The 27,696-nt window shown below is 38.0% G+C and overlaps 1 protein-coding gene across 2 annotated transcripts; it reads right to left on the bottom strand.

The window, feature by feature from the left end:
- Window positions 1-635: 635 nt before the first annotated feature.
- Window positions 636-27,665, bottom strand: RB195_015278 (uncharacterized protein; the record flags this gene model as incomplete). Of its 2 annotated transcripts, XM_064205912.1 has the most annotated exons (11): window positions 636-782; window positions 874-942; window positions 1,790-1,942; window positions 2,030-2,134; window positions 2,197-2,364; window positions 2,428-2,539; window positions 3,591-3,685; window positions 3,769-3,843; window positions 3,902-4,068; window positions 5,389-5,512; window positions 19,677-19,721. In XM_064205912.1, the coding sequence occupies 11 exons, from the start codon at window positions 19,719-19,721 to the stop codon at window positions 636-638; spliced, it is 1,260 nt and encodes a 419-aa protein (XP_064061794.1). The 2 variants fall into 2 exon arrangements, with proteins under 2 accessions (XP_064061794.1, XP_064061793.1); XM_064205913.1 differs by lacking the exons at window positions 636-782; window positions 874-942; window positions 1,790-1,942; ... (5 more) ...; window positions 3,902-4,068; window positions 5,389-5,512 and adding exons at window positions 19,124-19,239; window positions 21,490-21,586; window positions 26,780-26,842; window positions 27,656-27,665 and having other exon boundaries at window positions 19,677-19,765.
- Window positions 27,666-27,696: the final 31 nt, after the last annotated feature.

Genomic DNA, 27,696 nt, shown 5'->3' with positions numbered 1-27,696 from the left:
GCACTACTTCGAATGTTCACGCTGTGGAGATGTTACTTTCTGACACCCCAGTTTTCTATACTTCAGCTCGTGTTTTGTACAAACTTGAAATATGAGTATCAAGTACAAGAAGATGTTAGGATTAGAAAAGTTGAGCAGGATTTGCAAACATGCATTCAGAATGGGAAATTATAGGAAACGAATTGCATTCATCACATAACATTAAACCCGCATAACATTATCGATTCGACAACATGAGTGTTCATAGAGGCACGTAGCAGTTAAGCTTAACGGATTGCGTGGTCAAAAATTAGAACAATCAAGAAATGAGGTTCATGACATAAAATAGTAGTTAGTTAGCAATATGCTGCAAGTAGGTTATGCCTAAGCAATGGTTTGCAGAACGGACTAGAATTGTATAGAAAGAGAATTAAAATTGAAAATCTACCTACGACTCGATTCTAGCAGGGCAAACATAATATTTTGCAAGGTGTTCTGTACAGTTATGCAGGAATTTGTCAAATAACATTGTGCGAAATGCAACAAAACCAGAATTGTTAACAAATGGCTTGTAATACATTACTGAAATTACTGGGCTAAGGAATCCTAAAAAAGGGCGATGATCAGATAACAATCATATATTATACTATACTATACTACTGCCTGATCGTTGCTCGTCTCCTCTCGAAATATCGCCTGTATATGTCCAGGAAAATCGCGGAAAACACGATGGCGAACCCTACCAAAGACCAGCTTGATAGAGAGTGACCGTAGTAGAACGATGATAACAGAATCGATAACATCTGCAATAACTCATCATAGCGTTATAGCAAATGAAAGAGTAATGCAGTCTTCACGAGGTAGGGAACGAATTGATAATTGAGATTCCCTTACTTGTCGTATAGTCATCATTACTGCGAAGACGATAGGGCCAAATTTTTCAATTGTAGAATAAATGAAGAGCTGTAATAAACTCTATATTATAATGATAAGATAATCTTTGCGAAAAACAATCTACGTTTAGCTTAGAGTACATGTGAAAACAATCCAGAACACTTCCCTTTTCTGTAGTTGATGAAAAGTATTCCCTCACAGAAATTTCCATTGCTACAACTTCAGAAAAAGTTAAGTTCTCTAAAATAGCATAGTCTCATAGCTGACAATCTCGGCTATATTGATGTTCGTGACGATACTATATCGATTATAAACAGTTATAACTGTTTCAATTTCAGTTACGAAAAATCAAGTATTTTGTGAAGAAACGTAAAATTATATTAGTTAATCAGTCAAAAACACTGGAAAAAACAATTGCAATTTTATCAGTGATTTTCCATGTGGTAGTTCTATTTCATTTTTTTTGTCTAGAAAAGAAATTTAGAAACAACAGAAGTATTAAAAGCACGAAGAAACACACTACAACAATTCACAACTTCAATCCCTATAAGTGAACGTCATGCAAGAAACATGTATTTGCATCTTCTTTTCGTTTCTGCAGAATAATTTCCGTAATTATTGGGTAGTCACTTTTAACAGAAACATCTCCAAATATTGCCATCTTCAATGGGCAATCATTGGAAAATCAGTAAATCCTATTATCGCGCCTAAGTATGTCTGAGATCACAAATATTCGATTTCGCAGAGGTACGTCGGCAGTCAGTTAAACAAAAAAGCGAGGTTGTGCCTTCCTGAAGCGAATTTACCTAGTTAATCTTAGAGTTTCTGCGAATTTGCGTTAGTGGTTATGGTAGCTGGGCTCAAGGGTCCAGGTGAAAATAGAAAGATACGATTTAAAAAAGTCATTAAAACATACCTGTCCTGTGGCTCCTGATAAACTAAGGAAGAATGCGTCTCGAGCAAAGTTTTCGTGATGCAGCGCAAATTCTATGGATGAGAAAAGAGTTCCCTGTTCAATGAGAGAAACAGCGCAGAGAATCGCTGAGAAGACGTTCACACCCATCATCATCTGAGTTACGCAACAGCAATAGTAAATGTCACCTCCGCAGCACTATTAATCTGACTAAATCTGGAGTCAGTGCTTGCAACTACATACCTGATACTTAGAGATCTTCGGCTTCTTGTCAAACAACTTTTTTTGGTAGTTCAATGTGTACGAGTCGAACAGTAAGTACCCAATCATTAAGAGCATTCCTGAGATCTAAAGGAAGAAATCGAAATTATAAAATCGCGCCAAAGTTTCCTATCTCGTGGTATACCCACCGACGTTACAACACCTTCGGCACGACTTCGACCACTGCTCAGAAGAAAGAGACTGGCACCTAGGCCTACAGCTCCACCGCAACTCCACTCTTGATATGAATAGCGTTGACCGCGTAGTATTAAACCCATCAACATTGTCACAACCACTTTTGAAGTCTTGCAAATAGTCTAAACACAAAATATTGATGTAGGTAGAAAATTTGTGAGACAGATTAATTAGTCAAGTCGCACCTGAGTAGGGAAAGAGACGTATTTGAGTGCTTCGTACTGACACCAAGTGGACATCGTATTCGAAATTGAAGTATACGAGTGAACATACAATGGTTGCACATGAGGTGGCTGCCTAAAACATTCAGTTTCACATCCTACAAAGTACGTTGTTGTCACAAAGGTTGCTTTATTTATATAACAAATAGTGTATTTTCCGATGCAGTTATATCGCCAACTTTTACGAAAATTTTTGTTAGCACGAAAGGTCTTAGTAGCAGATTTTGTCTCATTCCAAATGAGAAGAACCGTCATATCTCACAGTGGACTGAAGACGGCACGGATAACCCGATTTTAGAAGTGCTTATCGTCAGCGCAGATCAGAAACTAGCGTTTCTGAAATACAGACCATTGTGCGGATGAAACTATCAGAAATGAACACTAGCGCCATTGAAAATCGATGCAATATTAAATGAATGTCTGAATTTCAAAACTTTTACATCGCATTTGCGTAACCGTCCCTGGTTATTTGTAAATGTTAATTGCTGGCGTAGAAAGATCAAATGTGGACGTCTCACGAGGATGTTCCGCATCCATTACTGGATGGATAGTCTTTAAGTCTTTAGTCTTGATAAAAGCGTGAATAACTGGTGTTCATTGAAAATATGTTCTTGAATCAAATGTTGAATGCGCATCACGTTCACGAGGCACCTTGTTCAAACACAGATGAATAGTTCTGATTGAGCTTGTGACTTGATCCTATATGCAATAAGATTTGTTCTCAAATTTCATCACAAATCATCGAATAATATTGAAATGAAACAAAGCATAATATGATTTAAACTCCGGAACAGCAAATAACTGCAGCTTGGAACCTTCCACAAGTACATCAGCAGTGTATGTCCAGCTCGATTGTAAAAATGGCTCAATTCGACAAAGGAATTATGTGCTCTGTCATCCACTGTGAGTTCCTCAGACGCCAAGATACGAGACAAGTTAATAACTCTCAAACGTCTACGCTACTAAATGGAACCGAAACGGAAAAAGGACAGAAGCTAAACGAGGTTGGAGGTAAAAATCTCCAAAAGATCTATATCTTAGATCTATTTGTTTATTGATACTCGGCTATCCGAGTCGAACCAGGATGTTTGTATTTCGTAGATGTACACTCGCACAAATTCGCTAACCTTCTCCATGTGATCATCAAGACAATTGTGCATACGAATATGGCTACAACACGATTGCAGAACACCAGAAATTGTGCGTCGCCAAATTGGTCCACCTTAAAATGCACTGTTTCATGGAGATACTTGATAGAAAAGTTGAACAGCAAGCAGTAAATATCATTGAAACCGGGCGACTCACCACCAAAGAATTGTGGACCGTATAACCTCTTGTTATGATACGTTCTTGCAAAAAACCCATCATCACCAAAGTACACTACAACGTACAAAACCAGTTCTATATCGCTAAAATGGTAACGCAGAAAAAACCTTACCTGAATACCAGAAAAGAAAAACAGCAACATAATTGCGTCTTTTAAAAGATTTCGCATTTCCGGTGTCGTGGATTGTTTCCCAGTAGTTGTCTCCAATAATTGATAATTCTCATTTCCAATTGCAAATGACCGGAGAAATCTTCCAAACGTATTCCTTGGCTCTGATGCTGAAAGACATTTTTTCAAGAAGGAGCGCTTCAATGAAATGACTGTAGATGAGCACATCTATATAAGGTTCAAAACGCTAACATACATAGCAAAATCACAACTCCCAAAAGTACAGCTTTTGAGAAAAGTGTAGACATCGGTAAAGCAAGGGAGTAGGAATGGAGGGAGCAGCTCAGTCGATAAGAGGTTCCACTGTGGCTACAATCGAGATTCAAATCAGCCCTAGCCCAAACCAAACCTTTCATTCCTCTGTGGTCGATAAATAGGTTCCAGACCAGACTAGTCTGGGAGTACAAAAATACTGATGTGGCACATCGGTTAGCCCCGTCATTGCGTTCATAAACCTCAAACGAAGTCTGAGTTGAAGTTGAACGTGTAGGCGCATCTTCAGAGGGATTGATCTCGCTGCGCTCTTTATCCTTTACCCTTTGTTGGCAAAGCTCGCTGCTGTTAACTTGAGCTCAAAAATCCGCTTCTGGTGGATTAATTCTCGAAAACCGTCTTAGTCCTATGGGCAGGGCAAAACTAACCGCCAAAAACACCATTCCAAAGCACATGATTTGGTTCGGACAAAAGTGTGTACGAATATAAATTGACGTGTTTCATCGTAAAGCGTAACTCTCAAACTTAACTAACGTAACTAAAGCGCGTCCAAATCCACAGCTTTGTTCTCTCCCATCAACCCACCGTTTTGCGTCGTGCCCCATTATGTCACTGTTATCCGAAATAAATAATGCAAATAAAGTGCCGAAACTCCTACGGTAGTTATATGCTGTCCTATGTGCTCGAAAGGTGGATAGAAAAGACCAGAGACCATTTCACGCTCAAACTCATATAAAACTCATCATAAGTGTTTTTACTGAAACGGTGTATTTGATCGTCGTTGAATTCGAACAAACTTCCGGAAAAGTTTCCGAAGTCATGGCCATTTTTTCTCGAGCGCCCTCGGTGATATCGCCGACTGAATACATGAACAATTTTCCGTGAATGAACCAAAACTTTTGAACATCCGTGAGGATAGCTTTTTCCTCGCTAAGTATCCGAGCAGACGATGAAATTCGGACGATTGCCACAGCCAATCTAATACTCGAACATATCAGATCAGTTTTTTGTAAAATAAAGTCTATCCTTTCGATAAAAAATGTTTCTCACCATTAGAGGAATGTACATTTCTTGCAAATAGATTTCATGGACTCAATCCTTGCAATCGCAGGAACCCTAATGTTTCTTATTGTATTTTATACTTTTTACAGTAAATCGTTGAAATCCTTGCGATTAACACCCTGAAACGAATGTCAACTTCCTGAAAACTTTCATACCTGCATATTTCCGTCGGATGAAGCAGATGAGAAGAAAAGTTGGTACGATCACGCTTGCATATCCAAGCAGTATTATTAACAGTTTGATCACCCAGGGCTGCTCGTCTGGTGACATCTCCCGTGCCTAAATCCAGACATTGACATGCATAACGCGAAGGAATCCGGACACCGTAAAACTTCATTCCGTTTCTATAAACCCTTTTAAATTCAAAAGACTACCACCCAGCTCGATTCCATCATACAAAAGAGTACATGGTATGTAAGGAGTACCCGTGTATATCTATTTGATGTCACCAATGTGTGAATCTCACTATATGTTACTCCGAAACTGTAATAATGAATTAATGAATAATGAGCTGCAACAATGTAATAATGAATAAGAAATATAAAGGTTTTCTATGGTAATAATAAACACAGTGCAGCAGGCACACGGTAAGGTCTGTGTAATTGCTCGACTCAGTAATACAACAAGATCTGTGCAAAATATGGACGCATTGTTAAAACCATGGCTCAAAATGGTGTAATCTTGAAAAAGCGCGTGCATTGACGATTCTCAATTCGTGATGGAACAGCTGGACTACGTGTAGACTTTTTGGAACCTTTACATTATTTACGAGTTCACAAAATTGCTCTGATGGCATGCGGAAAAATCCGAAGTTACAGGATATGGTCTCTATCATTACTTTTATTGACGGTTTATAGTTTGTATGAATCCTTGCCATTTTGAACCAACATAAGCTTATTGTCATTGATGAGATTGTTAGGGTAGATTGAAACGAGTGCATAATTTTAGAAATCCTAGAAAGAACATAAAATTGCGTTCTTCGTGCCCTGTACCTAAATTCTTGTTTTTCTACTTCTGGCAATAAATCAAGGTCTGGCTCTCAAATGGATTTTATCCTGATTAACTTGAACAACACAATCATAATATTCTTCAACATATTTTCATCATTTTATAAGAAAAGTGCACTGTACTCCTGTCCAACCTATAAACATTGATCATTCATATAGTTTACAGGGCATGTCTCCCACAAATTTTTTCGTTACTGTCGCCTACTCCACCAACTTACTGATTGCATCAACTTCCACAGCATCATCGAGTATACGTATACATCTATCATGGACACGGGCGAACGTAATGAGTCCGTTAAAGAGGTGGAGTTCATCCTGGCACAATTCTGGTACAAACACAGTATTTATCTATCCAAAAGGTCTTGATGTTTGGAAGTGTCCTCGTATAATCAAGAATGAATGATAGGAAGGGAAATATCTGAGATTACTGTAACAGACATAATTGTAGATTGTTGCAAACGTTATCACTATGCACGTGCAAATTCGCGAGCAAAACAAATGGGAAGACAAAGCAGCATTGGGTGTATACGATCAAATTCGCATAGTTTAGATCCGGATGATTTCTGGAACTGCAACATGGGCGACAGGGAACGGTCCGCGAGAGTACAGAGATGAAGCGAAGCGATAAAAGCTGGTCGTGTTAGCGAATGTTCTAGCACATAATGAATATGGTCAGCCTTTGTTCAACAATACACAACTTATAAAATCTAGTGGATCGCATAAGAGTTTTTTCAAATGCAACCACTAGCAAATAAATCCTTATGGAGCAATGTTCTGACACCATCGCTGTTCTATATTTTAATCAAAATTCAAAACCAAGAAATTTACCACACTCCAATTTTAACCACAATAGTTTCATAAACAAGAAACAATTTCGCGTGAAAATTGAGAAACTGATGGGAAGAAAATGTAATGTACTATCTATCTTCTAGAGAGGACTTCACATTGAAAACCCATAAGGTTTTTGAAGCTCTATTGAGTAAAACCTCAAACATATATTCATGTGGATAGTTCGAGTAAAATAAGTAGAAAAATAAGATCAAAGAAGAGGAAGAAGAGAATTGATCAACACTGCGAAAGGCCTGGGGGGGGGGGGAATGCTGTGCCATTGTAATCATACAAAATGTAGCTATCATCGAAATCACAAAATGTTTAATATTCTAGAAAGATGATATAAAAGAACAGAAAAAAGTCTACGTATGTAGCTCTATCAACTATATGGCTCTAAGATAGAAACGGCGGCGTTTTCGGAAACGGAAAAAGACAAAGGTAAAATTAAGCGGTCAATGCTTCTGCAAAACCATTGCGCAAATCAAAAAGGGACAAAAACAAAAACAAAAAACAAAAAAATGTACTTAGCATAAGAGTAATAGAGTACCACAAAAGACCCATCAGAAAAAAAATAGGAATTAAAATATTTCATAGATCAACGACTTTCGCCGCTCCATTTCTAGGCAGTTCATACTCGGAGGAAAAGAGAAAATGTAAAGATTTACTTGTGTTGCTGGTAAAAAGTTCTTTTCGGAAGGGATACTGATGGGAGGCGCCCCGTTAAAGCCATCACCCCACGAATCTGAGGTGGTACGGATTTCAGGTGGAGTATTTCCATACGGGATCGTAGATTATGGAGAGAAGGGTGATTCCGTCCATTTCTTCCTAATTGTTGTAAAAAACGGCCCGGACAAAACGGCTTCGAGCGATCCAGCGCGCTATTTTCTACAACGGGGTCGACTGGAGCGCACCAGCCTTGTGCACGCACCGCATCTTCCGGACCGTTTTTTACGGCAATTAGGAAGAAATGGACGGAATCATCCCCTCTCCATAATCTACTATCCCGTATACGAATACTCCACCTAAAGTCCGTACTACCTCAGATTCGTGGGGTGATGCCTTTAGTGCTTCCATCTAAATAGCAAGAGCCGTTCGCTAGAGAGGAAATCGACTATTGTTCAGAAGATTTATATATGTTCGTAACCAAGTTCTTGTCAACTATGTATGTTGAATACGTAGCTTTTTATTGGGTTGCTTGAGCTGCAGTTAAGATTGGTATCCACCTTTTTTTACTAACAGCTAACGTTTCGTTTAGCATTTACGTTTTAAAGTTACTTCAAAAACACTTGAAAAAATGGACGTACATGCTAATGCTATTCTCATCCTGAACACGTAGAAGCTCTCCATACGCATAGAACAAAATCAATTCTATATAACTATGCAACACTATGCAATTTTAGCAAAATAAACAATGTTTAATAGAATTTTGAGAGCTCAAAGTCTATAATAATGATTAGAAGCCACTGAACAGCTAAATTATTGGGGGAATTGCAAAATTAACAATTTCGAAGAGAAATCTACGTTCTATGCCAATTTGCTTAATTATTTGTTCATTTGGTAAATATAAAAATACTATAATTAGTTCACATACAAAAACAATCTTAGAGTCAGGTAAGATTTGAAAATGAGAATCAAGTAGAGATCAGAGTATTGGAGGGAATGGGGAGATCAACGGTATAGGAAGACTGGATTGTTAAGGAAGACTCGTGATCACGTATTTAGTATGCGATATATGAACCGCATGGGCATATCAGGGGAATCGATCGAGGAACGAAGGTGTTAACTCGTAATTAGACTAAGGGATTCCAGACATTATTTATAAATTTATTCATGTTCGTAGAATGCTGATTGATGCATTTTCAGTGCATCCAACGCGCTTGCCAACTTGCTCAAGTTCGTGAAAATCCACATAGATATGTTGAGTTCGTGATTTTAATTTGGTTTTTTGGATTTAGGCTTTTCACCATCAATCATTCACCATTCATTAATCACCATTCATCTGCTGCTTGTGCACCTCACATGAACTCCGCATTAAGGGACTCCAACATCCCTTAATGAATCAAATAAAGTGGATCTTTATTTTGCCGGCAAACATTCCGAAGGCATACGGATACGTGCATCACAAGATTCAACCCTTTAATGAATCTATTTAAATTATTTCACTTTATTTTTTGAATTTGTTGTTCTATTGGTCATTCTTCATTTCTGGTTTTCTAAACTCTCTAAAATACTTTTTACAAGTGCTCTCGTGCTCGGTAATTACCACAACAGAAATTCCTCAAAAATTCCCTAGTCAAAATTCTGCACTAAATGTTTTCTCAACAGCGATAATAGTGGATACACAAAATATGTTTGATTGGTGACGAAGTTTTGATTGAAAACTCTGGGTGCTGCTACAGGTTTGTGTGAAAATCTCTAAGTTCAGTTAACATGGAAGGCTGTAGTTTCCAACATGTACTTGATTATGACCCTGTTATCCCCTTCAAACATTGCGTCACCAGATTTAGCAAATGAGGTTATCACCACCCGATGACAGTTCTCTGAGCTTGCCTATCGTTTGAATGTTTTCTGTAGGATGATGAGGCACCTGAGAGGACACGTCACTGATGATTTTGATTTTCCAGCTCTGACAAAAGAGATAACGCCAAAACGTTAACTGTCAGTTGAAGGTATCACCCCACGAATCTGGGGTGGTGCGGATTTCAGGTAGAGAGTTCCTATACGGGGTCCTAGACTATGGAGAGCAGGGTGATTCCATCCATTTCTTCCCAATTGCCGTAAAAAACGGCCGGAAGATGTGGCACATGCACAGTGCTGGGGTTGTAGAAAAAAGCGCGCCGGATTGCTCGAAGTCGTATCTTCCGGGTCTTTTTTTTTACGGCAATTAGGAAGAAATGAACGGAATCACCCTTCTCTCAATAATCTACGATCCCGTATACGAATACTTCACCTGAAATCCGCACCATCTCAGCTTCGTGGGGTGATGCCTTCAATGGAGAAGGATTACTACTAATCTTGACTACAGCTCAAGCAAATCAATAAAAACTTTCCAACGTTATTAGGAAGGGAGCAATCCAAACAAAAAAATGTGTGATGTAATTCTTCGAAAGAATTGAGGAACTTCCTGGGATTCGTCTAGCAAAGACCTAAAACTAGACATGATACATCTCCAACGAATAGGTAATCATTTCAGAAACTTCACTTTTTCGCAAGTATAAGCAAAACTGCACTTTCACATCATTCCCTTGACTTCGTTAAATATAATGTGATGCATACCTCACGTAGAATGATCCGAGTGTGAATCACTCAGAGAGAAACAGAGAGTACACATTATATACTAGATCAGAAGGTGTTACTATTGGAATCATCCTCTCTTCTTTCCTTCTCAGTAGCAGTTTGCCCTTCTTCATAGTTGGATTAAATTACATAACGTCTGGATCAATATAAAATCTTGGCGGATATTAATTGGTAGCGGCCGGAGGATAAATGAGATTGTAAATTACCAGGCCCCACTTCTTAGCTAATAAAAAAACATCGTTGAAAGATCGAAGGCCTCGCCAGATCGAAAATTCACGTTATTGCTATAAAAACATGGCGGCGATACTATCTGTAACAGACCCGGCGTTGATTTCATTTACAGAGTTACGCACGATTACAGAAATGCGAGATCTGTAGATGTAGATAGCACCTGTGCAAAAACACAGATCAACACCTTCCTTACGAAATAAAGGTGTGCATGAGCTAATCAACAAACATCACTTTGAAAAATTCTTACAGATTTCGTTCCAGATCAAAATCATCTACACAACTCAGTTATAGAAGTGTAATACGACGTATAAAAATGTTTTGGAGTCTTTTGTATGACTAAATATCTCTATTGATGCATACGATTAATTATCTCTTTGATCTCTTTGTGAACTACAATTACTACAACCAGAATAACTAGTTATATCTAAATAGACGAGAAATAAAAAAATAAAGCTAGATAAGAAAGAAAACTGTTGTAAATCTCACTGAAAATTCCTGTGAAAAAGACGCGAAAATGCAGGAGACCTTAGAACAGAACGTTAGCGAGCCAACGTCATTCCTATATGTACTCGTACATTGCAGCTTTTGTAAGAACTGTATTTTAAACAATGTATCTTCCAAAATCTCATTCAATACTGGCTTGTTTGCTTAGCTGATGTCTGGATCCCATTTTGATCATTAAATCGCTTCATATTAAATTGAATTCTAAAGAAATTAGCCTAAAGAAAGAAATTAGGAAATTAAATTAATTAAATTCCCTATTCTTATCATGTTATTTTAAAATCTAGATCCAACAGCCAGTTTGAGCACACAATTTAGAAGAGAACTCATTATGTGTTATTTATGTATTCTCAGTCTCAAAGGGATGTTTTTTTTTCTCCTGGAATGGGTTTTTTCTCCTGGAATGGGGGAAGTATTTTCCTCATAGAATTTGAATACGTAAATAGTTTCGCCAAAGGCACCCAACATGGAGAAATTAATACTGCAGTTACGTATACCGTACCTACACAAATTCCGTTACATTGCGAACACCGCAGCAGTAATAGCACTGATTCTGTCATAACACAGAAAAGGTTTAATTGTGCAAAAATTTTGTTATATTCGTGATTAACAATTGCAGCAACGTTTTCTCCTCCCGTGTCTACGCGATTTTTCAATAGAACCTTAGTTGCCTGCTCTGACCTCAACGAATGAGTTTGTTTTTGAGTTTTTGGCATACTGGCAGCGGCAAGTGGGAGCTACCAGCAGCGATACACGGCCGTGGAATACTGCACCTGCGAAGACCACGAAAAATCTAAACGACCGGCGAATAAAGGTTCCATCTAAAAACCTCGCAGACAGGCTCATAGAAAATATGGACGGAAGTATGCCGCAGTTCCAAAACACAAGAGAGAATTTTAACTGTAGCTCCATTTGTAAGGAAATTCTCACAGAAACCCTTATCTTCAAGTTTGGGATCCAACATCGGTGCGCTGACGCTCAAAAACAACGCTTCCAAAATACGAAGATTGCTCCCTATTTATTATTGGACCGTTTCAAGTGTAGCATTCTCCTTCGGGTGTTTCAGTTAACTTTTTATAATCTAATCTATAATTACTTAAATATATTCTTCATGTGTTCCTCAGGGCATGAAGAAAGAAGAAGGATCGAAACGGTGAGAAATCGATGTAGTTATACTGCTATAGGGAATGATGATAAAAAAAATAAACGGATTTTCGAGAACTCAGAAGATCAGCTTTAAAATTCGCAGTAAACCAAGAACATCCCTACTGATCAGTCCCATGGAAGGATTATGAGGGATTTGCGGGATCATTGATGCAGCAATCAAAAAATCAAATATTTCGAACATTTTCGTACGTCATACGTCAAAGACGTTATCAAATTGTTTTAAGTTTCTAACTAGCTTAGTATTAATTTCACGTTTATTATTAGCTCACTACAAAAACAATTATTATCCTGACTACGTCCGGTTTAAGAATGAGGATTATTTTAAGGCAACAATGTGGTAGCATTCCGTATTAAGTCAACTTTGTAAGAATACTCGCAACTGAACTCCTGAAAGAAGCACATGGCGCATGCTGATGCACTGCTAGAAGAAATAGGCGAATCGGATAGATCAAAAATGAAGAATTCTTCCGAAATATTACGAATAACAAAACAGATGGGAAGCAGAGATCATCAAGACGTTTGAACGGACTGAAAATTTTTCTTTCTGAAGTTTTAGTTTTGCGGGTATTTGTATCTTCACCATATTAGGATCAAATGGACTGCGCCTGGACTCAGCCACAGCACACTTAGTTTCAATGGAAACTCATTCATCTCTTACAACCCTCCAAGACACAGACCACAGACAAAAATGTTGATAGACATCGCAATTTTGTATTCGACAAAAGTAAAATGGTTAGGGGAAAAATGACACAAAGTCTATCTATAGCCTTTGTGGTTTCTTCACATGATTCCTATCTAACAACGATAGTAGGATTTGCTTTTTTTTAAATTATTTCCTCAACATTTGTTTCCACTGTCTTCCCTTAATATTTTTATTCATCCTACTTATTTCCAACTTCACGCTGACCACAGCCACTGAGGTTTCCAGTACTTTTGAGATCTCTTATTCTCGGATTTAGACTAACATTAGCATTCCTAGTTATTTTTACATATGACTTCCAATTCCATATTTTATTAAAAGCGGCTTTCGGGAGATTTTCTATGCTGAGCTCTTTCCAGCAGTAATGAGCTTTGGGACGAAGTTTGCAATTACCAGAGTAAGAAAAAGACAAAACACTAAATTCAGGAATCAGAGACCTCAAGAATACTAGAGACTTTTCGACAAAGCAACTCATAATACCCGTACTAGTGATGGAATTTAATCCTATGCACATACATATACAGGGTCGACGGAGCACAGTCACGGATGTCATGTGTGTCCGAGACAACAGTGATATTCGAAACCTCGAAATGCCTAGTATTAGAGACCTTTTACGCAACGATGCACATGGAAATGAAAAATAAAAAAATGTGAATCCATTAAACCACTAGTCATCCAGAACTACAAATCGATTGCTGTTATGCATTGATTTAGGTGTTCATTAAATCGAAGAAGGTCAAAGCGGTCACGGTAAACAGTTGTTGTTATCGCAACATTGCAAAAACTCTGTTAAAACACGGACTAATCAGAAAAAAATCCATTCGGACAATTTTGAAAACAGGTATCAACAAACGGAACAAAAGCCTAAAAAATTGTAACCTTTGGGAACTAAAGGACTACATATTTGCAGCAAAATGATGGATTTAGGGAATTTAGGGCCTAAATAATGTCAAGCGAACTTTTGCGAGTCTTTAACAATGTTTAATAGCCACACAACACCTTTTTACAAATAACAGAAAAACGTAGAAACAGCGATTATAATAACAAAGGCAAATGCGGGAATTCCACAAAGGAGACGAAAAGGAAACGCTCAGACATAGAGAAACATGAACGTACGAGTTGTTTCGATTTATCAGCTTATAATTATACGCTATAAGGCTCTTAGACACCTCGATGGAGATTCAAGTCCTTCTTTTCAAAGAAACCGTGGTTTTTTATCTTCCCCCCGTTGTACGCATTTATTTTGTAACCAAAATTGGAAAATACAAGTTCTCTTTTCTCTAAAAGTGTATTTGAGGTCACTGATAGCAAAAAAAAGAATACGCTGCAGCATTCGGAAAATCACAATCCCTTTCAAGAGGATCCTGAATTCGTATGGCAAATTTGTCTGAAACAAAGTACTCTAAATTATGGTTTGGCCAAAACAACATCTACGAACCTTTATACCCCTTTGCAAAACACCTTTAACTACATGGAAACTCTTTAAAAGCTGAGAAAGTTAAGAAAGAGGAGCGAATTAAATAAGGGAATTCCTAGACGGTCTTGTAAAATGAGCATGCTCACGAAGAGAACTCGAAGGAAATTCCCACATTCTCAAGGATTAATTTGCAACGAGTTTCTCCAAAATTGTGCTAATCCGTTCGCTCTTGTGCCGGTTTTAATGTGCAGAAATGATGATGATGCGATATCGCGTCACAGCGTTTCCATGGCGTGTAGCCCAACTTCTACGTACCTACATGTATATCGTCTTCTGAGGTTTGTCGTTTTCCTGCTGCTTTTCCCTTCATATTTGAAAATCCAAAGTCGGAAAATACGTACCTAACTTAGGAACTACTACTTCTGATCAGGTTGGATTAAGCGCAGAGGTTTGCTATCATAACAGTGAGCATTTCGCTCGAATTAAATGCAAAAAAGATGTTCGGTTCAAGGTACATCATCAACGAATAGAACAGCTAATGGTCATAAGATTTGGAAAAAAAAACTGAATACTTCCTGGATGCTATACGTGGACATAAAACGTCACGACTTTTTACCATTGACTATAGTAAGAAATATATGTACTACTGAGAAAACGTCAAAGTAATCCATACACTCACCGCATTCCCATGCCATATCGACATGAGGGCAGAATCAGTTAAATTGCTCGTGAAAGCAGGTGCTGACAGCAAAAGCATGTCGTGGATACCGGCTAAAAACTGAAATCCACGAGAAGTCACGCCCAACGGTCGGATCTGCGAGTACATCTACACTTTCGGACAACAGTGAGCCAAAATTTCTTTACAGCGCAAAATTTATTTATTATTTTCTAAGCTCAAACATGCATCGGTAAAACACAACAAAGATCGTATTGGTTCTTTACGGAATTTACGCTGCAAGTATTTCGATCTATTTGAAAACAATTATTATAGCTAATAAGTGAGAATCTGCGCCCATAGCTGCTAATTGAAGCGAGAGTGCGAGCAGAATGGAAAGAAAACTATGGAAAAAAATTACTACGTTTCATATTTCTCGTTCTTGCTGCAATATAAGAGATTAAAAACGCTCATTATGAATACAAAAAAGGCTTTGCATAAAACTACACTGTAGAAGCTTAAAGCGTTAGTCGTCTGCGATATAGAATGCAAATATCCAAGAATAATGAACAATGTGTTTGGCTACAGGATATCAGAGCAAACTAGTTTTATGTTGAATTGTACTAACTCACCGATATTTTATTTTGCAGCGCTTTCAAAAAACATTCGGCAGTGTACTAAATGTTAGTTTTAGATTTAAATTTTTTAGATTTAAATTGCAACCATTTTTCAATCCTCTTCGTCTTATCATTAGAGTTCGATTCAGTTAATTATCGCACTTGAGTAGCGGCATCGTAGGTCACAACTAACCCAAATAAAAAAGAATGAAGCAAGAAGAGAGTTATTAGGTTGATGTATAAGAAACGGTGTTTATTATTTAAACTCGCGCACCACAAAAAAATTTTAGCGTTATGTAACATGCTATTTGAAAGAATACTTCTGCCGCTACAAGATAGTTGTTTTAGTTTTTCATGCTGAATTAAGTTTTGTCAACTTTTAGAACTTTTATGGTACACATATAGTGGTAATACCACAAATTGTTTGTAACTACCCCATTTGAGCAGAATACCCTTGAGATGATCCAACGCATTCAATTTCAATTCGGAACGTAGAGGTTAGTAAATGCGTGTGTGGTCTATGTAATGACTGGCTTATTAAGCATTCGTAGTGTCGAACCTCGATCTTTAAACAAAATGGTGATTCTCTACCACTGTGCTATACCGGCGCTATACATGTATAAGCTTCTACTTTATCCTTCGCAAAGGCGTTATGAGTTGCTTCGTTGAGTCCTGTAGTAGTTTTGAGGTCTCTAATTCCTGGACTTAAAAGGAAGTGCTATGTACATACTTCCGCTGTGACTTTCATACTAGCCCGCACACTTGAATGATCAATAATTCTGCTACTAGAAACAAAAAACTATAAAGAGCTGCTGTAGTCGGGTCAAAAAGACCTGAATATCGGTGCGGTTGCGTAAGTGGTTGCGCTCGATGCGCTCCGGTGGAGCGTAGCAGTTAGGATGGAGCAGGGACTTTTGGTAGCACCACTGCAGTTCACCATAGTCCCACCTCGTCCCAGAACGGTTAGCTCCGCTGTGCGCTTCAAGCACAGCCAATTACAATTGTAAGTAATTGCACCAAGTTTCATGTGGTTTTGACGCGACTATACTACTGGAAAGAAGTGAAAAGTGAAAAATGAACACTGCCCCTGAGAAAGCATTGAATTGTAAACCATCCGTAATAAAGGACAAGTGAAATTGATGTTAACAAGACAAGCAATCAACACTATAGCAGATGAAATGAGCTTCCTTGAGATTACCAGAGTGAATCGAAGCGAATTATTTAAAGCTAAGTGAAGCACGATGATGATTTAGAAGGCACAATATGGGATTGTTTTAAAATCTTCGAGGAAGGGGATTTAATGTTGGCACGGAAATCCTTTCCTAGTGGCCAAATAGTTATCTAGTATGGTCCTAATCAAAGCATATTAAATGCAACAAAAACATGACACTATCAATATTTTTATTACCTATTTTATTATCTTATTATCCATTTTGTCATCTATTTTTACATCCATTTCTTTTCTTCAATTTACGACATTAAGCGTTTCCTAGTGAATTATTTAGCAGTTTTTTAAAGCTGGCTGGGTATCCTCAATGCAAACTCAAATGCTCCTGCTGTAAAAAGCCACAAATATGTGCTCCATAACCAACAGTGTACACTAGAATGAAACATCACTTCTAAATACGTTCGGTACATCTTACTCTTCCGTAGACGTGTGAATAATACTTCTTTCCCAACTACTCTGTACTTCTAATCACTCTTGTACCCTCCGACTACAAAAGTAGTCTTCAAATCCTACGATAGCGCTCACGATAAACAAAACGTATGGGATTAAAACGAACGCAGTAGCATTCTTTTCGCACACCTTTGAAAATCCTTTTGTTTCAACTATTCCAATAAACTCACACGATCGAAATACCAACATGCATACTGCCACAGTGTTTCCGATGTCGGTAACATTACTATTACAATGCTCTGCAAATTTCAACGATCAATTTCAATTTCAGAAGGAAAGAGACATATAAAATCTAATCAGAATTCATGCAAAGACAAAATAGTGCACAGAGAGTGGAGCAGGAACGTGCGGAACTCAGAGCATATAAACCTGGACCTTTCCAAAGACATCTGAAGTTAAATAACGTGATCGAGAAGTGCCAAGACTTAGTCTTAAAGCAATTTTCCATTGTTTTCTATGGTGTGTTACACTAATATGGGCATGCAACGTTTGAAAGCAGTGCTCGACTCGTTCTCAAGAGTGGTAAATAGCATGAAAGTCAAGTAAAACACCCACTTCCCCAAATTCCTTCCATTCTTTCACACTTCCTTCTCTTTCTCTTAAAAGAGACAGAAAATCTACCTACAAAGCTGCCCTGTATGTAAATATGTAGATCGCACAGCTGCGATATGGCACTAGAATGTTCTTCACAAGATTAGTCACAAAAATAGTAGCGAATGATCATTCGTAGAGAAAATTCTATTTAAAGGAAGAGACGTAGAAAATCCCTGCCCCTATGGAAGCAAAAGCTCACAAAATTAGCAATATGAACGGGAAAAAACAGGAGGCTTAGGTTTCTACCCACAACTGATGCACTTCTCGATCATTATAACTTCACTCAACCAAAGGACGAGTTCCAGCCAGTAAGGAGTTCTAGAATTCCAATGCCAGAGATGAAGGAAGTGAAAAAATAAAAAAATCTAGAAAGCGAACTCTCCATCAATGCACAGAAATTGCAGGGACGTTAATTACAGTTTAACTGCAGTTCTTGCCGCAGTCGCTATAAACAAGCACTTTTGCTGTTCTACTCAATACTGAGTTTCCCGAAGGTAACAACCAAATTGGTGACAGTCACTCATTGATTCGGTTATTCTGATTCGGAACGATCAAATCAGTGAGTATTTAAAAATCGAAGCTAGTGAAAGTTATATCACTGTGCATTACCAGTACTACCTCAGAGAAACTCAGTGAAAATAGTCAGAGATCAAACAAAAACTGTCTAGAACACATGCTGCGCTTAATTTTGACAGCTTTAGAAAAGAGACGATTTAGCGGCCAAGCAAACATACCATCACATCATCCAACAGAGACAGCGATGATTCAATAGCTAATCAAATAAATTGACATGAAACCTACAAGTACTAAAATAGCAGCAGGTGCTTTTGTTTTCCAGATGACCTGTAAGAACTTTCTAAGATCTTGGCAAAACCGAGCGGCTCTCTATCCACTTTTTAATGTTTACGTTGACAAATTGATGTGGCACATACATAAACGTTACTACTATCGCCTAATTAAAACTACTATAAAAATGAGCACAAATAAAATTGATGAATAAATTGCAGGAATAGGTAAGAAACGCTGTACTTGGTCTTTGACCATGAACATATCGTTAATGTGAAGAACGTAGCAATCCAATTAAACGGAATGTAAATTCTTGAATAATTATTAGCTATCGATACAATTCTAATGCAAATCCTTTGTTCTGCCACCATTTGGAAACTCACGTTGGTTTCTTAGTTACCGTGTAAATTTATGGAATGCACACAGGTTGTTCGACTGACATAAACACAAGATCTTTGTCTATAGTCAATACACTGTCCTCAGCAGCAATCACACGCCTTCTTCTGCCTTTCCTTGCCACAGCATCTGGACAAGCAACGTTCGTCGTCACTTTTCGTTATTAAAAAGCAGGTGTCATTCGTTGATGGAGTTTCCCTCTTTATGTCACAAATCTCCTCCACGACGCAGTGCGAAATACATCTGCTAATTGCTTTTGGAGGATTTCTTAGTATATTTTTTAAACTAAACCTATGATAAAAAGCTATAACATTCATAGAAAAATACCGAATAAAAATGTCCACGCCAAAGCTTCCTTAATAGCTGTTTCAAAGAAAACCTTCACCGCTTTGAAATCTCTAAAAATAGCAAAAATGGCAAATATTTTGCGATAGGGAACGGTACCCCCAGTGACAAAGTCCACCTACTCTCATATGTAAATCCCCTCAGAGGGAGTAAAACATTATGTCAATCTCAACAACAAACCAGTAAAATAACTCGCGTAAAAGCAATAAAACGACACTCACAGGTAACCCATAGCGTATATGGGTTCGGACGTCCTGAGACGACATCTTTTATACGTCCTCTTAGATCTTCAGATACTCTGTCGTTGAACCTAAAAATACCTGTTTATTGGATCCACAACGTATACAGTTAAGCGAGAGCTAACAAAGCGAGAAGACTGGAAAAAAGCGGGCGTGTTTCGAGAGAACCCGGAACTGCGCTCTTTAGAGATGCTAATCTACGAGGAAAAAATAATGCACGCGCTTTTTCAGCCTGAACACCTCTCCCAACAAAACTTCAAATGAAGAAAGAGAGAGAATCCCCCTAAACAAAATGCGATATAAATGCGTAGGCCAAAAAACTGAATGCGTAGAAAAGCTGTATTAGGAAAACTTACTGGTGTACACAAATATCAAAAATGTTACCGTTAAAGACAATACAAATGCTAACGTCAACTGAGAAAAATTTTTAGCGAAAATAAGGATGGTACAACCGTGTCAATATCTTTAAACTGAATCTAAGACGATTTCTTTCTAAAAAAAAACAGGACAGAAGCTGAAGAGGAAGAAGAAGAAGGAGAGGTTTATGACAAAACGAAAGGGAGTAGACTAAATTGCTATACACATATTAAAGAGAGAAGGTACTTTTTTTCTTTATCTTAAAGGAACACCTAGAATGTCTGAATAAATAGTTACACGTGAGGCTGTTCGGGAGAGTGACATTGCCGGCTACTATTCAGAGTTGCCCATGTGGCCTTGAACCTACAGGCCGCACACAGACATCATAACTCTATCACTAAGCGACGAAAAGGATACTGTAAACTCTTGGCGTAACGGTATCTCGTCCAGACAGTCACAGTTCACAAAAAATTCGAATTTGAATGCCCGTCGATTGTTCTGCTTATCGTGTGTTATGATTTAATACAGTCGAAACTTTATGGATATATTCATTATTCGTCTGTTTTCATTCATGCATATTATCATACGTGAGTTCGAAAAAAATAGAAGTGGAAACGAACTAACAACCATCAAATGCTCATTGTTTATTTCAGAAACCTTTCGCTTTCACTATTTAGGATTTGGGTTTGTGTATTACAAATTCCACTCAAATGAAAGAAAAAATTGTTCCTGAGCTGCTGAAAAGTAAATGTTGAGGAGACGGCAAAAAGGTTACTACTTCTATTAGTAAGATTTGCTTCTTTTTCAAAAATATGTTTATTCCTGCGAGTTGTTGAGCTATAGAGGTTCTTTCAACAACAGAAACTAAGGAACAAAGCAGGATCTCTAACCAAGGATTAGAGATTGAGAGAAGACATGCTCCTAGCAAATACAGAATAATACAAAACGGCTCCTGGCAAAGTGGTCATCTCGAAAGTCTTTTTCGAGCGAAAAACAACTGGATCAATGTAAAAAATTTTATTATGTAAATGTAAAAAAACGTAAAACCGAGTGAGATGAAATATAAGAAAGAGGGTTTTGTTCCCCCACGGGGAGATAATAAGATCTAAAAAGAACAAATATCTGATAGACGTTCAGAAGACTAACGACCTTTCACAATACCAGAAAAAGATAATGTAAATAAAGCAATGTAAAGCACACAAATACTATCACTACTGCCTGATTGAACTTCTGCAAATTGCAGAGTGCTGCAAATCTGAGGGTTCGTTCTCAATAAAACTCTTTCAACGAATCAGCTAACCAAATTGTTTTTAGGCCCTTCCAAAATCGGATATCCTCAGAATTTTGAACCCCTGATCGTTGGTTGTTCATATGTGATCGCCTATGCACAACTCTGCACGTAGAATAAACAGAAACATTTCCTTTCTCAGGATCCTACCTGAAAAGACAGTTGTTCCTTCCGAAAGATCGCAGAAATGAAATCCGCCTCACGAAACAGTGACACATTTTTGCACAATAATGTGTGAGAAATCTCACTAAAATAATAATTCCTTATTAAAAACGAAAAGCGACGAATGAGAGAGAAGTGAAAGCCAAACTCAAATACAGCATTCATACTTGTAATGTTTGCACAAATTTGCGTACACAGATGTGATATTAAGCAAGTAGTACACCCCATTGTTCCCGCTCATAACCGTTGTTCATGTTAAATCATTACAAAAGATAAGGGATAAAGTATCTGGCGTTAATCAATCCGCTTAGGATGCACCAACGCTTTACCAATTTGTCGAAGGGATGAAAAGCATGGTTGACTCTAGGGGGGTTTCTAACCATCGATCGAATGTGCAGTCACAGCGGAACCCCTTACCGACTGCGTTACTCATGCCTTATCAGTCATTATTAAATTCATAATAATAGCTTCAAAAAAAATCTCACTGAACAACGAGGCTAATGATTAAATAAGGTTTTGAGCGAAATGCCTGCTAGAATTTCTGGATAGTAATTAAAGTGCTCGGCGTTGATAAACTCCTCTAGGATACGCCATGAGTGTGACTTCAATTCAAAATCACCGAGGATTATGAACACACATGCGGCTTGTACGATGACTTGCGCCGGCTAACCGCCGGCTGTACCAAGTTGCATATCCTCTAAGAAAATTGAATTTGATACCACTTTATCCATACTGAAAAGCCTAGTCGATCTCAAAAGGCTTTGAACCACCAAGCTGTAGAGGTGCAGCAGAACCTCTTATACAACTGCGCTAACTGCTATAAGCGAGGGCAAAAGCAAAAGGATGAGATGAGATAAAATTTCAAAAAAAAAACTATAGGGTAAGGAAACTAGCCAAAAACGTGAAAATACACAACTCGTTTAGGTATGCTGCAATCATGTTTGCTTTTTCTTGTAGTTGGGATCCTTAGGACAACAGGAAAAATTGTGGACATGGTAACGTATCGATGAATCATGGCTGGGTGGCTAAAATTGATGGGCGACAACCAATTTGCAACCACAGCCTTTCAGAACTTTTTCGAGCCTGTCTGTGATGTTCGAAAAGTCTAAACAAATTCAATTAATTCTTTTCTTTTCCTTGGAAACTGCAGATATTGGCTTCAAGGGCTTTTCTCCGTTTTCTTTTCTACAGCATCGAGCGGGTGTAAGGTCTGGGTGAATCTTTTGGAGAATTCCAAGCGAATGTTCAGACCAAGATAAAAACAGATGTGAAGATGAGACCGTAGCTATTACTTCACCCGTTCTCACTTTATGGTACTTCTAAGTTTCTTGGTGCTTTCTTGACATATCAATGTAGTACCACAAAAAAAACAAGCATCATTTATCCTTAGTACACTTGGTATGATTTTTAGCGAAATCCTGCTTTAGGAAACATTGCACGAAAACGTAGGCAATATCGACCGATACGGATAGGTATTAGAGTAAAAACACTTAATCGGGATTTTGCGGTGGTATTCTCATGACATTCGCGGGATATCATTGGAACAAATCGAGCTGTTTACACAACTCAGGGAGGTAGTCAATCAGGTTTATGAAACGTATTCCAAAATTACTCTGACCGATATCTGGTTGACAAAACGACTGCCTATTTTTCGTCCACTTCTGCACAGGACCGCACACAGTGACTCGATATCCAATCTTTGAGACAACTGTTCAAGAAAATACGAATTGATCTAAGAAGAAAAAAACTAAGATTTTATTGAGAAGTGAGATCACAGAATATATACTGACAAAGGACAGTACATTTTGAGTTCTTAAATACTTCTTCAACCATAACCTCTGGGAATGTTAGGTTTTCGGCGAATAGTTGGCGTCATTACGCTCCCTTCTCAACGTTATTTCGATAGACTAGAACAGATTTTTCATAGAGGAGAGAAATCTAATAATATATAAATTGTTTTGAAATTTCCATTTTTTTGACAAAGAGCGAGCGGTGGTCGACTGGGCCACACCGGTGTCAGAGACACGAAATCCACAAATGCAATGATACAGAGCAGTTGAAAAATCCATGTTTCAATTTTTCAAGCGCTCTAGTTTCTTCTCGACATTTCAATAGTGATATTACATAGAAATTAAAGAAGCTAACTTGTTTTAAAGCTTTCCTTAATCTTTGCTTCTCAAATTTCAATTCCAGGCAAAAAAAATTGCAGAACAGAAGTCATTTTCCTAGAGAAAATACCCCCGCAGAGGAAAACAACACAATGGCTCACAAGGCTGGAAGAGAATCTGCAAAAGAAATTCTACAGTATGTAAACGGTAACTTTATAGAAGTGACTTAAAAAATACCTACCGTGACACAACGAAAGCATTATGCAGCAAATTAACTTTGTATTTCTACTACGTTAAACAACGTACATAGAATTGCCGTCTGCCAAAGAACAGAACAGAAATTTGCGTATATTTTGCGTTGCATACGCAAAAATGTGAGCACTCATTAATGTTTCAAATAATTAGCTCAAACTCAAATAAAAAAGGGGAGAAAGAGCAAGGAGCAGGACATCCACTCTCAGTGTGGATCTTTAAAAAAAAAGTAGGACAACAATAATTAAAAACATGAAGTCGACGAATTTCAAGGATTTTTTTTTCAAAACGTAATGAAAAAGTTCCCACTCTCATAGGAAATTGCAGTGAAATGCAGAAAGATTAGAAGGCATAGTAGTTATACGTCATCAATGAAAATGGTGCACTCGATTTCAAAACATATTTTGCCCTGCGACAAAGTGCTAGTGTGCGTACTAAGTTTTCTAGCTTTTGTGCCAAAAAATGTGCACTTAAATGCAGCATACCACGAAACTGGTGTGCTACGGATTTCAGATCGAGTATCCGTATATGGGTTCGTAGATTATGGAGACCGAGGTGGTTCCGCTCAACTCTCCCTGAATCACTGCAAGCAACCGGCCCCTGAATGTTTTTTGTACGATACCTTCTATTGCAGCGCGCCACCCTTGCACGCGAAGCGTTCCTTACTGCCTATCGGGGCAGTCCGAATTGATTTTCGACGAATCGCAGGGCGGAGGCGGCGCAAGGGGTGGAGCGTTGCAATAGTTGGCGTCGTGCAAAACAGAATTATATAGGCGGCTGTTTGCAATGATGCAGGGAGAGATGAGCGGAACTACCCCCGTCTCCATAATCTACGACCCCGTATACGGATACTCCACCTGAAATCCGCACCACCTCAGATTCGTGGTATGCTGGCTATAAGGTGATTCTGTCACTAACGTCAGATTTTTTTGATTGTTTCCACCACACTTCTTAGAAAACCATGCATTAAAACAGGAGATATTTACAGCAGCATTTCTTTCAGTTCTTTTCCAAGCATAAACGCCGAGCAACGCTTGCGCTTTGTATGTCTCATCTTGGATCACAAGCACAGAAGGATGATCGAAACGGTAACTGCATTAGATGTAACAATTGCTGCAAATTCTTCCGTTTCCCCATATAGTAAAAGTTTTCTCTCGCATACCTCATAGAATTCTTATTATAAGCTCCAACTACACAGATAAAAACCAGAAATGACCACCCAGAAGACATCTAACATACCTACTTTTCAAACGGAAATTTTGCCAAGGTAAAGTAGAGGAAATAATGATCTAGCAATGTGGATCGGTACATTTAAATGTACGAAGGAAGGGTGTCCAGAGCAATACAAGTCGATAGAATTTCAGCTTCCAAATTCTCTGGTTTGCAATCGAAAATAAAAGAAACAAAGATTCAGGAAGAGCATCAGTCCTTTGACGAAAAGGAGACGGGATTTAGAGTAGATTCATAAGTGGTATCCACCTATTCCAGAAGAATGAACCTCACACGCAAGCAAAATTTCATTGTGCAACGAATGTTAGAGCCCCATATCAGGCGAAAATCTCATCTTCGTAGGCAAGATCGTAGAGGTGTAGTAAAAATCACCTCAGCAGCGACAGATAGAGATCGAGGCCGTTCGGTGTAATTAGTAAGGAGATTGCAACTCCTATACTTTTGAATGTAAAAAAAATCAACTGCAAACATCATTTTAAAGTCAAATGCGTTTGACTGCAATTTGGTATCATTGAATTTCTATGAAACATGTTGGCTTATACAATGACTTGCGGGGCTGGTCGATGCCACTGGAACTTTCCGCAACTTTGCACTGAAGAATCAAAAGTGTAAAGTGGCTTGGGAAAGAGGAAGAGAATAACATTCCAAAAGTAATTATCTATTGAAAACAAAAACGACGACTAAGGTGAATGATTAACCTTAAAACATGAAACAAGGTATTCGACGAACGTTTTACAAAAACTTTCCAAGAGAAGTTCCAGGAATACGAAACTTCTCAGTGAGGCATAGAATGCGAATAAATAGGTTTTTAGAAGGGACACCAATCTGGGTTAATTTCCAGATTTTTTCTCGGAGATAGTCTCCTTAAATAAAGATTATTTCTCAAAATATATACATGAAGAGCATTATGAACTGTCATAATTAAGAAAAGAACTTCATCAATGAATTTAACAAAATACAAAAGACGAACTGCGAACACAGCAATAAGAAGACAAGGACAGTTTTTTAATTAATAAAAACTACTAACCAACAAAGACGAGACCTTACAAACAGGTTGACTTTACGAGCACAATTGAAATCAATTATAGAACTATCTGAACTTTAGTGGCACCAGAACTGCAATAGTGATTGAAATATGGAACACTTTCTCTCGCCTGCTAGGCATTATAACCACTTACCTCATCTCTCAATTTGCCGAAACGAAGGATTTCTAAACAATGAGAAGCCTAAGCTGCAGCTAACGGTTCCAACATTTGTTTAAAATCATCTTAAGCGATTACAATCAAAACAACAATATGAGATGTCTTACATGATGCGCTCGCAGAATCCAGCTAAAGTGTGTTGTCGCAAATCTTTCCTTGATATCGATTCAAAACCAGCTATCGCACCCTTGGCATTTCTCAGACTCACTGATCGCTTCATAAGACATCTTAAATTTTGGACTCGACTATATACATTGAAACCTCTGATCACTCAGAGAATGAATCAAGTAGGCTTGAGTGGTACCGAACAACAAATAAAACATCTACCCACTACGATAATGAAGAGTACAGTAGAAAAAGCAAGATTGTAGATTCAAGATGATCTCCGTCGGAATCTAGTCAGCACTATTTTATCCAAGATAAAATCTACACAAAGGTTCAACGAATAATAGATCTGTTTTCAAAGAAAAAAGTCTCACAGCATACCGTCTTTTAATTTGGAGTCTGAGATACACTCATGGATAGTTTCAGGTAAGCTCGTTGAAACTCCTGAACAAAATTGTATCTGATTCTTTTCAATATACCAGTTAATGTTTGTTACATAACTGTAGTTCTGAATTCATAAAAGAGAAGGCTATGACTCGCGATAAACGTCTTCGAAGAAAAAAAAGTATGTATCCTTCCAATTTCCAATTCAGACGGGACACATTCAGACAAATTTATTACACACCAACTCCATCTAGAAATCCTATGCATTAACTAAACGTTTGAAACGGCTAGAGCATTAGCTGCTAGTTGCAGTAAGTCGGCTACTGTAAATTAGTCAGTAGCCGCCGCAGACACCCTTCATGCGCCTTCATGCAGTTTGTTTCGTAGTATTTTCTGCTTTTTACTTTCATTTCATCTTCATACAGTACTACTAGAACATTCATTTCGTTTTTCAGCTTCATATCTTGTTCTAATAATCTCTTTACTACACACTACTCTTCAACTACGTGCCCTATTGCCCATATAAATAATTTTGCAGCAACATTGAGCAACATTCTTAAGAATACCACTCGAACTTATCCGTTTAATTTTCGGATACTTATCAACGAAAACGAGTGAAAGTGAAGTAAAGTAAAAAGAAGGGTACACTCCTATAATACGTGACAAAAATATCTCATTTGATTTCAATATTCATTCAAATTGTGATGTGCAAATAATCTCAACGTTCCCAAGAATTAATTCGAACATCGATTTGAATTTCAACAGACAACAAATATTTACACAGTCAAGCGGATGGGAGAACCTACTTAAAATGCGTGATCTCCCAGAGACAAAATTCAACAGAGACCAGTATATCAAACCATGGGGGCTCACCAATAGACATGACTGGGTGTTAGAACTTTAAATCACAACTT

This window comes from Necator americanus, chromosome V (genome assembly GCF_031761385.1).
Source record: "Necator americanus strain Aroian chromosome V, whole genome shotgun sequence".
In the NCBI taxonomy this organism is placed as follows: Eukaryota; Metazoa; Nematoda; class Chromadorea; order Rhabditida; family Ancylostomatidae; genus Necator; species Necator americanus.
Note: the sequence above shows the minus strand (reverse complement) of the source record. Positions and strands in the feature narration are given on the sequence as shown.